This window comes from Schistocerca nitens, chromosome 2 (assembly GCF_023898315.1).
Source record: "Schistocerca nitens isolate TAMUIC-IGC-003100 chromosome 2, iqSchNite1.1, whole genome shotgun sequence".
In the NCBI taxonomy this organism is placed as follows: domain Eukaryota; kingdom Metazoa; phylum Arthropoda; class Insecta; order Orthoptera; family Acrididae; genus Schistocerca; species Schistocerca nitens.
The window spans coordinates 675,404,912-675,421,401 of record NC_064615.1 but is presented as its reverse complement, the minus strand read 5'-3'; the positions used below and the strand labels follow the sequence as shown (position 1 = coordinate 675,421,401).

General features: G+C 36.2%; 2 protein-coding genes across 3 annotated transcripts in view; one reads left to right on the top strand and one right to left on the bottom strand.

Moving 5' to 3' along the window:
* LOC126235237 (kinesin-like protein KIF19) overlaps window positions 1-16,490 on the top strand; it is a 605,478-nt gene that overhangs the window by 364,400 nt on the left and 224,588 nt on the right. The gene's annotated exons all lie outside the window — the stretch shown is intronic.
* The window catches only part of LOC126236794 (hemolymph lipopolysaccharide-binding protein-like), a 39,698-nt gene that overhangs the window by 17,506 nt on the left and 5,702 nt on the right, over window positions 1-16,490 (bottom strand). The window contains exons 2-3 of one of the 2 annotated variants that reach the window (XM_049946381.1): window positions 10,263-10,441; window positions 5,204-5,339 (exon numbers count right to left, since the gene is read on the bottom strand). In XM_049946381.1, coding sequence (XP_049802338.1) covers window positions 5,204-5,339; window positions 10,263-10,406 — 280 coding nt within the window. In that variant the 5' untranslated portion in view covers window positions 10,407-10,441. Of the gene's footprint in view, window positions 1-4,863; window positions 4,995-5,203; window positions 5,340-10,262; window positions 10,442-16,490 lie in introns of those variants that run through there. The other variant, XM_049946382.1, reaches the window with a different exon arrangement.

The following is a 16,490-nucleotide window of genomic DNA, read 5'->3' as shown; positions in this document are numbered from 1 at the left end:
GTATTCCATGTTTCTAGATTTCCAGAAGGCTTTTTACATGTTACTTCACAAGTGGCTTGTAATCAAATTGCATGGTTATCGAATGTCATCTCTGTTATGTGACTGAATTTATGATTTCCTATTGGAGGAAAATAGAAGTGGTTTCTGACATTCCCCGAGGTAGTGTTATCTATTTAAATGATTTAGGAGACAATCTGAGCAGCCACCTTAGATTGTTTGCAGATGATGCTGTCATCTATCATCCAGTAAAGTCATAAGAAGACCAAAAAATTGCAAAATGATTTAGAAAATATATCTGTGTGGTGCAAGAATTGGCATTAATTAGGGTCACTAAATAATGCAAAGTGTGAGATCATCCATATGAGTGCTAAAAGGAATTCATTAAACCTTGGTTTCACGATAAGTTAGTCAAATCTAAAGGCCATGAATTCAACTAAACACTCAGGAATTACAGTTATGAACAACTTAAATTGGAAAGATCAGATGCTGTGAAGAAGGTGAACCAGAGACTGATTTTATTGACAGAATACTTCGAAGATGCAACAGCTCTACCAAAGAGACTGCCTACTCTATGCTTGTCCATTCTATTTTGGAGTACTGTTGCATGGTGTGGGATCCTGACCAGATAGGATTAATGGAGTACATGAAGAAAATTCAAAGAAGAGCAGCACATTTTGTATTATTGAGAGTGTCACTGACATAATACAGGATTTCAGGTGGAGATCATTAAAACAAAGATGTTTTTAATTGCAGTGGAATCTTCTCATGGAATTTCAATCAGCAGATTTCTCCTCGGAATATGAAAATATTTTGCTGATGCCAACTTACACAGGGAGAAATGATCATGATAATAAAATAAGAGAAATCAAATCTTGCAAAGAGAGATATAAGTGTTCATTTTTTCTGTATTCTGTTTGAGATGGGAATAACAGAGAATTATTGAGAAGGTGGTTCGATCAACCCTTTGCCAGGCACTTAAGTGTGATTTGCAGAGTATCCATGTAGATGTAGATGTAGATGAGAGATGCATTCTTGGTGCAGAGTGTGTCAGAAGCTTCACAGCCATTACTGTAACACTGATGTACTGGCAGCATTTCTTCTGTTGTTAGGACACATGGTTTGAGTCTGTCAGCTTAAGTGATCTCACTGTCCTGCCACCCAGAAGCACTGTGCATTGTGTAGTGGAGGAATGGCGTTGTTAGGGTGAACAGCCCGGGGATGTGGCATCCTGTATCATGATGGAGAGGCAAGGACTTTTGTATGTCTGGTGAGAAGTAGAAGTGATGCAGGAAGTCGATTCACACTACATGTTCCACAATCTCTGTGGCATAAGAAGTCCATGTGAGTTCATGATGGTTGCAAGGTGTGTGTGGTGGATCCATGCTTCCAGATCATTGAGCTATTAGCTGTGTAGAGTTGTAGTGTCAACATTTTGTCGAATGTTGATGTTCTCTCGAATGGTACTGAACTGATGTGCAATCCAGTATCCACAAAAAAGTACTTTCTGGAATTGAGATCAAAGATGCAGAGATGGCCACCCTGGCGTGTGATTGAGAAGGTATGTGCTTGAATCTACTATAGTCACTGTTGCTGACTTGGTGTGTCTGTGTGGGCTGGTGCACTTAAAGTGGCCCACATTTGAAGCTTGGGAACCCACAGGGGGAAGGACAGATGAATATGGTGTCACCAAACGTGCACAGTGCCAGCAGGGCTGTGACATAGAGTCAACAGTGGCGACCATTGTAGTGTTGCCCGCAGTGAGAGTGATACCTTATACAGCACATTGAGTCAGAGCAATGATGTTACTATCAACTGTTCTCAGCATTGCTCAGGGCAATCTGGCATGCAAGGTGGGTGATCTTTGGCTAACCTGCCGTGATGGTGCTGTGCCTTTGTAATTTATACAATGCCTATGTTGTAGTAACACAAACATCCTGTTCACTAGAGCAAACTGTCTCTCCAAAGGTTTCGGCTTCATGTGATGTCGTAGTAAGTTGTAGTTACAGCAGAAGTTTCATGATCCAGTGTGTCCATAGGCAGTATCCAGCATGAGGTTAATTTTAAGTGTGGATTTAAATCATCACCAAAGCTGGGAGAGCATTCTGTCATCCAGTTGTTCATCATAAATAGCAATTGTTGTTCAGGTGCCCTGGAGGACCACTGTAGCAGTGCTGTTTTGGCTGCATCATACTAGTTGTGGGAAGGGGTGCCAAGATGATGTCACTGATTAAGTCTTCATGTTCGATCAGATGGCAAATGACAGTGATGAATCAGATGTTATCATCAAGGATGCTTGATGAAGTAAATACACACTCTGCAGTGGTGAACCACAGAGATAGTCTGAACGGAGGCAGTTTCAGTTGTGAGCTGAGTTTGTGAGGTAAATAAAAGCTGCAATGCGGAGTATCTACAGTCAGCCAAGATGGAATCACTGATGAAAGAGTTTGTTGTGGTTGCAATGAGGAAAGAAATAAAGCACGCAATATATTGTAATATACTAGTATTTGACTGGGAGCCTGCAGAGTAAGTGAATGTCTATTCCCATAATGCTGCATAGATGTCATGGTTGGCTTACAAAAATTTCACCATTTGACCTGGAGTCCACTTGTTGATTTCTGCACTCTGTTATGTATTCATTGTACAATCTTGTTCCAATGTTCAGTAATATGATGTCTGTTGGCTGCCATTGTTATGGCGTAGCAAGCTTTGTGTTGACTAGTAACATTTACCACATAGATGAGGTACACTTGTGTTTCATCAAAGGTCAATGTTCCACACAATGATTGTACTGCTAGTATGATTCACACATACTAACCCAGATGCAGTGTTCTATGAAGCAGGAAGAGTTATATTCGCACAAAGGATGGCAGCATTGTCAATGCACAATGGAACATTTGTTATGATTGCTTGCATTGACATGGTGTCACCACTGTACTATAACTCTCTACTGGGTGACAGGGCGTGCACCAATAACATAGTCATGCCTGCACCATCATTGTACTCTGTCATCAGATCTACCACAGATCACTGCCTATCTTACCTTACAGAGCAGACAAACCTGCAGCCTCCACAGTTTGTGATGAGGCAAGGGAGTAAAACACAATAACAACTCCTCATAGTTTATCACCCTACAACCTCTTTTCGTGGATGCTCATGACAGAGGCTTGTTAACATCAACCAGCTTCATCATTTCAAAGATGCTCATTCCAAGGCACCTGGCCATAACAGTCTGCACTTTCCCAAAGTCACTTAACTCAGTTGTTTTCCCCATTTTCAACCCATATCATTGATATAATGATTCCTCATTCATCTTTTCACTCCTTATATACTTATCTTTCCATGTCATGTTCCCACAACACCACCAGGTGGCACCCAATCTTGCAGTGGTCAGTTGTCATAATGTTCTGGCTCATCAGTGTATGACATTATACTGTGAAAGTCCTCTATGTTTGACAACGTTGATAATTTGCTTGGGTAAGTAAGTGAATCTGTGGTTTAATTCAACAACCTGAACTGATCATCAAACTGTAATCTCAAGAGTTTTGTGCTGTCAACCTCTTCTATCTCCAGATCCTCAGCTTGTGTTGGTTAGAATGTCTAACAGAGTCTGTGAATCTTTGTGAGTGAATCTTTTCAAAGGTCAAGAAGAATAAATTGGATGAAAACCATATAGTAATCTCCATGAAACTTAAATTTACAGCTCTTTCAAAAATTTTGATTTATGTTTATCACAATGTTTTAATCTCCAAAATCAAATCAAACTTGGCTCATCTAGCAATGTAGCAAATGAGAAATTAATAATTAAAAAATAAACAGCGATATTCACAATAAAAGCCTTTGGGTCCACTACACTTGATTATTTCCCATTTGCATCATAAGTGATAGCCTGATCTATGGATTTTTCATATTTGCGACCTTTGTTTCCTCTTAGAGTGTCCATGACTATCTTGCAAAAGTCCCACTGATAGCACAAAATTTGATTCAACTGAAAAAAGTGTAATTTATGCAGTCCAATGCCTTTAGTAAGCAACAGAAAATGACCGAAGTCTTTAATTTGATATCTAATGAGTTAAATATATTCTCAGCTATGCCTTCTTAATATCTGAATCCACTAGAAATCTAGTTTGTGACTTGGAAAATATGTTATTTCTGGACCAATGGGGAAGTATGAAGAAAGCTGGTAACAGTGAATTTGAGTGAACATTTTATGATTTTATGGTACAGTATTTTACTATCTCACTTCTATTGCAGAGCATAACTACATATGATTTTAAGTCAACTGGGATTGTCAGCTGCAGTTGTCATGTTCAGGGCAGATCCAGTAATATTCCATGAAGCATAACTGTCTAGACTGGAATTAGAGAACTGATAAGTGTGTCCTCCTACTCATCAAGCTTTATATATACGGAAGTTTTGTATAAGGCATGTAAATGTCATAATAAATAATTTAGTCATTGCATTTCAAGAGAATTTATGGGAAGAAAACTGGGAATTTTGATCTTATACTTGGGACTGTACAGACAATTATATCTGTACATTTACCCATGAAAATAGCCACTTTTTGACATTATATAAATTTTGAATTATGTAGTGAATATAAATATTAAATAAAACAAAATTCAGTTTATGTAATTTTCTTCCTTCACTAATTTATGTGGAACTTTTTGAACAAAGAAATTTGGTATAAATATTTAAAATATTTTCACAGGTAGTTTACTGCAGCAGAAAATGTGTATTTACCTCTTATAGCTGTCACTAAGGACAATGATTCTTTTCCATCACATCTTTTGAAGAAAGAAATTTGGTATAAATATTTAAAATATTTTCACAGGTAGTTGACTGCAGCAGAAAATTTGTATTTACCTCTTATAGCTGTCACTAAGGACATTCCTCCCCCTACTTATACCTCCTGAGGAGATCACGAATGTAAAATTAGAGAGATTAGAGCGCGCACGGAGGCTTTCAGACAGTCGTTCTTCCCGCGAACCATACGCGACTGGAACAGGAAAGGGAGGTAATGACAGTGGCACGTAAAGTGCCCTCCGCCACACACCGTTGGGTGGCTTGCGGAGTATGAATGTAGATGTAGATGTAGATGTAGACAATGATTCTTTTCCATCACATCTTTTGAAGAAATAAATTTGGTATAAATATTTAAAATATTTTCACAGGTAGTTGACTGCAGCAGAAAATTTGTATTTACCTCTTATAGCTGTCACTATGGATAATGATTCTTTTCCATCACATCTCTTCCTGTGGAAATTCATACCAAGATTCCATGGGCCAGTCTGTTTCTTGTCTTCATCGGTTTCCTCATCACTGCCAAAGTCCATTACCACCTAAATGTGGAAAGAATTGGTTTCAGTTATAATTTTTTCTCCTATTAACTTTTTATTATTATGTTCTTTGACTGTCTCACTTTCATTTACATTCCTCCACCTCAAATATTTATTGTACCATGGCAAAACTTTTCATTGCAATATGAACTCTTCTAGGGTGTCCATAGAACTGATTATTCTATTACATGAATTCCTGAGATAAACACAGCCCTTCAGACAGGTCAAGGTAAATGTGTTTTTGGTGTAGTTCTTAGAAGGCACTGATACAATAGAATTTATTTTTACTATGCTGGCATATACTGTACAGTAATACAGGACAAGTGGGAAATTGACCTACAATATCTTTAAAGCTTCTGATCATATGTTTTTATTTCGTTTAAATTATTAAATTGAAATATTGTGCAAATATAATATTTTTGTGTTTTTGATGAATTAAAGAAATAGAATTCATTCAAATTAGATGGTGGTTTGTAAGAAACATTAATGATTTTCAGCAGTTAAGAAATGGGTGGCTGAATTCAAATGTAGCCATTCTTTCTTTTAAAATGATGCACATGAAGGACATCCAACGCATATGAAAACTGCCACTTCAGATGAAAACTCTGAGAACATACACAGTATGGTATGCAGTATTCAGTGGCTAAAGATGTGTGAAATAGATGATGTCATAGGCTTATCAGTGAAAGAGAGAGAGATACATAAAACATAAGGAATCATTGATAAAGCTCTACATAATATGAACATCATGTATGCAATATTCTAACTGAAATGAATGTCTGGACCATTTTAAAAAGAATGTAACTAATTTTCTCTGTTGATTTGTTACTATGGATGAAACATGGGTTAAACATATCACAACAGAAATTTAACAGCAATACCAGCAATTGAAGAAGTAAGTGGAAATTCGTGTCCCTGTACCAAAAAATGTGAGGTTGAATTAATTTACTGAAAAGGATATAGGTCATTTTTCTGAGACACAAGACAAATTTTCCTTATTTTTTGCCTTGCAAATGATAAATCAATAAGTAGTGGGTAGTCCTACTGTTCAAATCATCAAGAGCAAACAGAGAAAAACTGCATGAGAAGATGCCTGAATATCAAAAGAAAAACAGTCACATTTTGCCAGGAAAATGCACCTAATACAAAGATATTTGAAATTGGGAAGTGTCAATCTGAAATACATCGATAGAAAAAAAATTGCAGTACCACGAAAGAGTTGTGCAACGTAATTGAAAGTTTGTAGGAATGTTTCTACACCTGAAGATGATATCTACTCCAATTTCAGACCAATCACATTAGAGTGGTGCTTTTAGTGTCACTATGAGGATGCAAACCAGGTTTGCCTTAAATACACACTGTAATGGTCATGAGTATTAGTTATCTTTAGGATTGGGAGAGATGAAAAAATGAAATGATTGTATGGCATTTATTGGCCAGGATATCCCCTTCAGGATTTTTAGTTGACGCCACTTCGTGACTTGTGTGTCAATGATAATGAAATGATGATGAAGAACACACAACACCCAGTCCCCTGCTGGGAATCAAACCTGGGTCCCTATGCATGGTAGGCAGAAACGCTACTGCTGTGCTACAGAGGTGAACAAATGCGATGAATTGATGTTACTTGAGAATGCCTTTAAAGTGACAAAGATACGATTATCAACACCTCACTGAGTTTGAAAGAGGTCATGTAATGGGGTTACAAGAAGGTGTTTTTTTTTCTTCTATGATATTGCAGAAGGGCTTGGCAAGAATGTAAACATTGCACATGACTCCTGGCAGTGGCAGTCATGAGAAAGTATGGTCACAAGAAGATGGGGTTCCAGATGGCCATGTAGCACTAATGATAGGGAAGACCATTGTTATTGGTATGTGGCTCTGATGCACTGTACTGCATCTGCATCAGCAATATGAGCTGTAGTTGGCACCACACTGACACAACAAATTGTTACAAATTGATTATGTCAAGGACAGCTCTGAGCCAGATGCCCTGTAGTGTGCACTCCACTGACACTATATCACTGCCATTTGCTACTTCAGTGCTGTATATGGGAGTTTATTGGAGGGCAGGGTGGATGTCTGTTGTGTTTTATGATGACAGATGGTTCTGCCTCAGTGCCAGTGATGACTGAGTGTTGATTAGATGGGGCCAGTTGAAGGCCTTCAACCAACCTGTCTCATGTTAGACAAAGTGAACCTACACCTGAAGTTATGGTCTGGGGTGTGATTTTGTACTACTTCAGGAGCACTCTTATGGTTATCCCATGCCCCCTGACAGCAAATTTGTACATCAGTCTGGTGATCATCAGTCTGGTGATCTGACTTGTGCTGCCATTCACGAACAGTATTCGAAGGTATGTTTTCCAACTGGGTAACACTTGCCCATATACTTCTGTTGTAGCCCAACATGATCTACAGAGTGTTGACATATTACCTTGGCCTGCTCAGACACCAGACCTTTCTCCAATTGAGAATATATGGGAGATCTCCAGATGACAACTCCAGCTTCATCCACAGCCAGCATTAGCCATCCCTGTATTAGCCAATCAAGTGTAATGGCTCTGGAACTCCAATCCACAAACGGACATCCAACATCTTTAAAACACAATTTATGCATGTTTGCATGTTTACATTCAGCATTCTCATGATTACACTGGTTATCAATGTACCAGCATTTCAAGTTTGCAATTGCTTTTATCATGCTTACATTAAACTGTGGTCTTGCAATGTTAATCACTTAAATATGTTACCTAGTGAAACATAGTCCCAAAATTTCATCCACTTTATGTTCATGCACATCCTGAAGTATGGCGAATTATATGCAAAATAGGTCTGATGTAATGTTTTTTAAACTTGATTATTCTATATCATGCACCTTTCAGCTTAAATAGTAAGCTGTGGTAAAGGTGCGTATATTGGTTGTTTAATGTAACGCTCACTTTGTGTCAGCCAACATTTATTAAACATAAACAGAGCTTTCTGTAACAACATATTAAATTATCCATTAGCCCACAAAACTAAACAATAATAGTTCCCAATTGGAATTAATGTAAGTTGAAGCATGACTAACTTCATTAGGCATGCATATTGCAGTTATAATATTAAACACAGTTCCAAATAAGTCCTATGATGGTAGAAACCACAGTAATCTAATAGAAGCACTATATGGACATGTTCCACCATCTTGTGGAGTGCAGTTGACAGGCTCATCACTGTAACCATACAGTAAATCAGAAATCACGACAGCCACTATCAAAACTGTCCAGTGTAGTCCAGATAAACAGCAGTGGTAGTAATAGGTCACTTCATAGAGGCAGAGTTGGATAACAGCAGCTGGCCAGCTGCTGAACATCCTTATATTGGCTCACTGTTGAATACTGCATGACTGGTCTGTAATGTTGGTGGCTTCACCAGTGGATGCACGCTCACTGAGCACTGACAATGTTACACATACCAATATGTTCATATCCCCCATATGCATGTCTAGTGGAGTACTAAAGTTATCTTTTTTTTCCTTGCTCAGTTTTGACATGTGTGTTGTGACACACTGAAGATGTTGTGTATGTTCACTTCTTCTATGAACAAATATGATTTTGTACAGTTCAGTTTCCAACTTAGTATATTAGAATTTTGTTAAATGGAATGAAAAAGCTGTTTACTGCCCACACTGTAGAAATATTATACTAGGAAGTTGTGAGTGGGATGCAAATACTGGAAAGGTAAAGATAGCCTCTCACTACATGGTTGAGGTATTGAGAGATTAACAGGCACATAAATGTTTATAAGCTTTGCTGGGCTTTTGCACAGTTTCTTAAGAGATAACTGATACATTTCATGACACACACACACACACACACACACACACACACACACACACACACACACATACAGTATTTTTTGCAGCTCTGGGACAATGTGATACCTGAAAGCTATGTAGTAGTGTGTGTGTGTGTGTGTGTGTGTGTGTGTGTGTGTGTGTGTGTGTGTGTGTGTGTGTGCATGTTATGTAATGTATTAGTTATCTTCTAGGAAATTGTCCAAAAGCTCAGCAAAGTTTATAAACTTATTTATGTGCCTGAGAAGCAATCAAGACTTCAACTGTTCTGTATATCACACACAGACTTTTGTTATTTGCTGTTAACAACATTGAGGAACAGTAGACAGCCAGTTGTGTAGTATAATGCCCTGGTATATGAAAACACTTCCATACAGTTCATATTACTGTAACTGACTGCTTTTGAAAAGAACCTCCTTCACTGCCTATTTTCTATACTTCCCAAAAAACCAACAATAAGAAATGAAACTATGCAATATATGCACATTCATTCCATGTTAATTCCACATTTTTTCATCCACCTTTGTAATCATTCCAAGATTTCAGTATTTATACTCAGAATGTGCTTATTAAGACACTAAAGCAGCCATGTATTCTTATAAACCCAGCTGGTAGGAACTGATTATGAGAAACAGGAGCACCAATTTTCTGAAATGCTGTTGTAAATGGCAAGTATAATTAAGATGAACTAACTAAGCAAATTTTAAACAAGTTCAGAAAGTGTCATAGAAAACTAAAGCTTCAGTTTACTAAAGATTTATGAAACAGCTTAAAGTATTCAGAATTTTAATAAACAGAATTCCTTTCTTCAAAGACATGAAGCAAGAACTTTAAAAAGGGCCAGCACATAAGACACTATGCTACTGAATCTTCAGATGAAAGAGGTGCACAATGTACAAAAAGCAACAGAAAACTAACAAAACTACCATGTGTTTCACCTTTTTATAGACAAACTTGTGATTTTCAAATCATCAATATCATTTTGAAAATGGTGACCAAGATACATTTATCAAAATTTGGCATGAAAATTTTATGCATGTTCTCTGGATATATATATATTTATATATAAAAAGTTGTTGATTACTTACTTCGGAGTACCAGTGCCCAGTAATATTGCGTCGAGTAGAAATTGAAAATGAAGTTGAACTTTCTTGACATGCTTTAGCCTTAAATGGATGGACATTTAGCAATATATAGGAGATCATGAGTAACACATAATTACAGTTCACCATTGTAGTTGTGCTGTATGCTGTACCTAACGAAGATGCTGAAAGTATAAAGAGGATGTAATATGAAACTTTAACAAAAGCACAAAGAATAAGAACAAGTATTGTATATACTGTCTGACAAAAAAGTGAAATACCCATTAGGACAGAAAGGAAAACAAACAAAACTTGAGAGAGTATGTGATGATAGATTGCTAATTACAAGATCAAATCAAAATGCGAAGAACATGGCAGTATGAGCCCACATATCAGTATGACATTTCATCCTCTCTGTCCTGGATGCATGCATTGATTTGGTTGGTAATGGTGTCACGAAGCTGATTTATCTCCTGGACATGTCCGAAAGAACAGACACCATCTTCATGTAGATAAGTCTTACCAGCCAATGATCTTCTTCAGTCCAGATGCACTCACATTGCCTGAACTCTTATGGTAATCGGTATATTGACTGCAGAGAGTAATGAGTATAGTGGGCAGGGGCACTACAAATGTAGTGTGTGGACAGTAAGTTGAATATTTCGGTCTCACAGGGAGCGTGCCAGAGATAAGTCCCTGCAGCCGCACTATCCTCTGTGTTCTCAGTGGCTCAGACGGATAGAGCATCTGCCATGTAGGTAGGTGATCCCGGGTTCGAGTCCCAGTCGGGGCACACATTTTCAACTGTCCCTGTTGATATTTATCAATGCCTGTAAGCAGCTAAAAGTCTGGATTTCATTGTAATTTCATTAAACATGAATAAGTGGCTGTTCTACTTGTCACACAGAATTATAGCTATAACTATTCACATACCTGCTGATGGTGTGTATGTGCATAAAATTAAATGGACCTCTGACAATGTTTTCTGAATACTTCACTTTTTTTGTCAGGGTGTATAAAAGAAATTTCATAACATAACATTTATGTTTGAACCAGACTAAAAACATTTAACATCAAACCAACCATAGCTGAAATCAACCAACAAAAGGTCCAGAAAAAAATTACAGATAGTAATGTAATGGATTCCTGGAAAATAGATTTACTTCATAAAAATATTCTTCAAAAATGAAAGCTGTGTTCATTTACATATCATGAAAAATAAGAGGTTAGCTATTATAAAATAATCAAAAAGAAGTACGGAAAAAGCTTCATACAATTGTGAAAACAGTTTTACCTATTTAACTTCATTGCAAGAGCATGTGCAGTTAAAGCTGCACTCTTGACAAAAAATTAAACCGTAGCTTTCCACTTTCATTTATTCATTCTACTCCAAAAATGGAGCTTATTTCATTACAGAACTATTACATAAGTTCAAAATGTGATTGCATCATTTTATTCCATACATTAAGTACAAATAATAATTTCTAATGCTGAAATGGTACTAAATTAGGAGCTGTAGAAATATACTAATATGTATGCTACTTTGGAGCTCTACTGCAGTAATACTTCCCCATGCCATTCATGAATGAAAGAGCAAAGATAGTGTTATTAGAATCAATCTCTGTCACAAACTGTAAGGTAGCTAATGGAGTATAGATATAAATGTAGCACTAAAAATAACATGGTAGACTTAGACCTATTGTGGCTTATTTGTCAGATTCAAACTTTTATCTTTCTCAGTCACCATTTTCCTGATTTTTACAAGGTGCAGATGCTTTAACTTTAAACCTGTATCACTATGAATCCATGAATAGAAGTATCAATAACAAAATTGTCTTATTAGTGCTAACAATGTTGTTGACTGTTGATTTAACAAATAATTTTACCACAGTGCAAAACATTTAAAAGCATCAAACGAGTGGCCAGTAAAAAAGAGTTTTTAAAAATGTAAAGGTTTCTATCAAAACTCCTCCTCCACTGCACCAATAGTGACTTTTTAAAAATGTAAATGTTTCTATCAAAATTCCTCCTCCACTGCACCAACAGCAGACTGTAGACAACTGAATCATTTGTAGCAGTCAATATGAGATGTATGGGATATCTCCCTTTTGAAGGACATAATACAGACTTCATGTAAGTGAATGACGAACTGGAAAGAGAAGAATACCACAAGGAAATTCTTATGAAATGGCACTACAATGTGACAATGTACAGCTACCATCATAGCCTTAACCATAATGATATTTGCTACAAATGATTGCAGAGTTCTATGAGTGGAGAAAAATCTGTAGCTAATAACATGACTTTTTTGCATATTTGGTTATTCATTAATTCCCCAAATTCTGGGACATTCAGTCTGATCATGTATTGTGTGGGTCAAATGATCAAAAGTTATGAAAGTGGGAAAGTGCAGCTGAACTTACATTTAACACATCTGAAATGAAACTGAATATCTTGGAGCTAATTCCATTAATAAATAAACAGTAAACTTTGGCTATGGAAGGACTGTTTGAATATTTTATTTGAGTATGTTTCAAAATGATATGTTTATGATGATATAACATGCTAAATATCCATTGAATTTATGGAAATTTGATTCCCTCTCCTGCTATGAAGGCTTAAAAAAGAAGGCTGCACTGAAAGTATGTGATGTTGGAAAAGGAGGTAGAAAATCATGATATGCTCTGTCAGAAGAACCTTTTTATAGGCAAGTAAAACAGGAAATCACTGCAAAGAAGGCAGTTAAACATCGATAGCTGTGTAGTTAATCTGTACTGTTCCAGTATCAAGAGAAAACCTATGTCTTGGAAGGGGACTTGCTCCAGATAACAATAATGATACTGAACCTGATTTTACAGACAATAAGAAAAGTAAGTGTCTCCCGATTGCAGTGACAGCTTTTGATATTTGAGAGAAAGCTTCTCGTGAGAGCTCTCATGTTACTTAAAAGTGTAGATGACAGTCATCTATGTTGGAATAACTATATACAATTAAGCTGTCCATATAGATGAATTGCCACATTATAGCACTCACTGTCATAGCATGCTCTTCAAAACCATATAAGGAATCTGTGTTCTTCTTATATTGTCTATAACATACAGGCTCTCTTTCATAATACTAGTTCATCTAAGCAATGAATATGAGAATTCCTTTGATCATAACTTAGATCTCATTCCACCTAACCTCTTTAATTACATCCTCCCTGGTACCCACTTGATATCTTGCAGTAGCTACCTCTATTTTTTAGATTAATTCATGTTTCTTCCTTTTGTCATCATGCTCCATCTCTCATTCCCTACAACTCTTTTCTCTCTACTTCCATCATTGGTACTATGCTTTCTCTTATAGTTTCTGGTTTACATTACTATCATTGTATAGCGTCTCATTAGAATGTAGATTCAGTACATGCTCGTTTCTTCTTTCTGACATTAAACTTCACACATTTCTTACCTATCTGACTCCCTTTTCTTAAACTGTGAATGTGGCTGTATCTTCCCACATCCTTATTTTCATATTTCTCCAACTATTTCTCATCAGCTTCAGTACACTGCAGATTCTGATTGTGTTATTGTTACTGATAAACCTCTTCTTTTATAACAGATGCTTTGAATTTACCAGTGTTTGGTGAATACAAACATACTTTTTGTTTTATAGATTTTTTTAGCATTATCGCATAAGTATCAGTCTGACACATTATCTTCTACAAGATATATCCCAAAAGTCGAATCTCTATCCTTTTTTTTTACTTTTGTTTTGTTAATCTCTTTGAATTCTTTGCAGAAACACTATTACATAATGAACAGCTAAGTAACTAATAATCAAACAAGTGCAAACCATCAAATTATAGACTCAGAGTTCTCTGGCATTTGAGTAACTCTATAGACTTTCAATCTTGTTGATCTACTTCCTTCATCATTCCTCTCCTGATTTGTGGAAAGTGGTATATTTTGATGTTACATGTTTAACAGAAGATTGTGGAGGAAAGCATAGAGGGAACACCAGAAGTCCAGAAGCAATACCATGGTACAGTACATAAAGTGGAAGCAAAAGCTAGAATGGAACTCATTAAGAAAAGTCCTATTTCTAGACGGTAGTCATGGGAGGGGACTGTCATGACATGTACAGAAAGAATGATGGAACTGGTATAAAGCACTTTGTCAGATGATTACCAGGTAACTGATTTTTTAACCCAAGTGTAGGTCTCAGCCATGTAATCTGTGATTTAGTCTCTTTTGGGAAGAAGCTTGGTAAAGATCAAGTAGTAAGTAGGGGTTTCAGGTTATGTTTGGATCACATCCTCAAATATATACTATGAGTGACATCAAATACATAATTGAGAATGCTTCTAACATGAGTGTTAAGATCATATTATTCTTTGAGCAGTCTGAAATGCCTAGGATGAAGTATTCTGTGTAATAAGTTAATGAAGAACTTGGAGAATCACTCAGAAGAGAGGGTCACTCATACAAGATTGTGACTCTGCATTGCCACTCACTAGCTCACATTGTACACAGCATGGTTTGCATTTGAATGTTTCTGATAAGAGGCTACTTGTATGCTAATTATCAGAGTCATCAAAACCCTATTAATTTTATCCCAGTGATTTCCAGCATGTTCCCTTGGTTCTCTTTGGTGTAAGTTCATATGAAGTGTAGAGCTATAAAATGAATTTAACTCTTTCTTAAACATATTCTCACAGCATTTTCCCTAAAACAGAGAAGGGTAAATTAAAAAATCAATTCTTACTTCCAAACATTGTCCCTCCACCGCCCCTCCCCACCCACCTCCATCCCCCCCCCCCCCCCCCGAATGAAAATATTACATGTGCATCATATTTATTTCAGCAGAAAACTGCATGCACAACCAAAAGGCATTAATTTCAAACATACATCCTCCAGGAAATTCATAAAATTAATTAGATTACCAAAAATGGAAATTCTGTTGGTTTTTATGGTGTTTTATGAGAATAATAAAATTTTGTGCTGACTTGATACTGCTACCTTCAAGCTATCTCTGTAATCAGCAAACGGCTCAGAGAATGTTTCCTGACAGACTTAAAATTGTCCTGTAACACCAGTGACGACTCGTGCAAGATTGTACCAAGGTGTTATATTGTGGTGAGCTACAGCTATGTGACATGCAAGGTTAGTAATCATACCTAAATTAAATATTAATTTTACTTGTATTAACTGAACTGTTTTAATATATTTCAATTTTATAATTAATCATTTAATATTGCAAGGAATAAAAAAATGAGAAAAAGAAAAAAGCAATAATGATAGCAGCAGGAATTGAACCTGATCCAACAAATTGGCAGTCAGTGCACTTAACTGCTGGGCTATGTGACTTATACAAGAAATGCTGCTCAAAAATCCCTCATCCTCTACATGTAAATCTTTTAGAGTTTCATCACTACTGACATATTCACATGCCATGTCCCATCAATCATCTCACTGCTGTGGGCAATTTATTTCCATATTTTGGTGAATACAAAAATTTTTGATTATTTATCATATAATGTATGTGCCCCTTTGCATGCTGTCATTTACACAGAACTCCATTTTGAAACATTTTATAAAATACAACAATTGTTATGATCACATGATTCCTGATGCATAGGGATGTAAACGGGCACAGCATGTGCAACTGTCCACCATATACAAAAACCAATAACTTGAGAACAAAATGAGATATAATTCTGCTCTCAATTTCAAATAAAATTTAGATTTCTTAATTACATTTGATACACAGCAATGTATGGGCTAAAATCAATCGTATGCAAAGTTTATGTGATGCATTTTTACCTCTACAAATTCTTTAAAATTTTGTGCAATGCCTTACTTTATTTGATGCAGCTCAGTAACTATGACAATTAACAAAAATAAATTCAGTTCTTTAGTGAGGGATGTACAAAAACATTTTTTCACATAACAGTTTTCACATAACATGGATAGAACCAGGCACATTATGTGTGACTATCCAACTGATATAAAAATAAATAACTTGAGAACAAAATAAGATATTGTTCTACTCTTAATTTTAAATAAAATTTCAATATTGTATCAACATTTCATATATGGCAATATACGGGTTAAAATCAACCATATGCAAATGGTTTTCATCTCTGAAAGATCTTTAAAATTTCATACAGTTCTTTACTTAATTCAATGCAGCACAGTAATGAAAATAAATTCAGTCCATTATTAAGTAAATGTATCAATCTGAAAGTTGTAC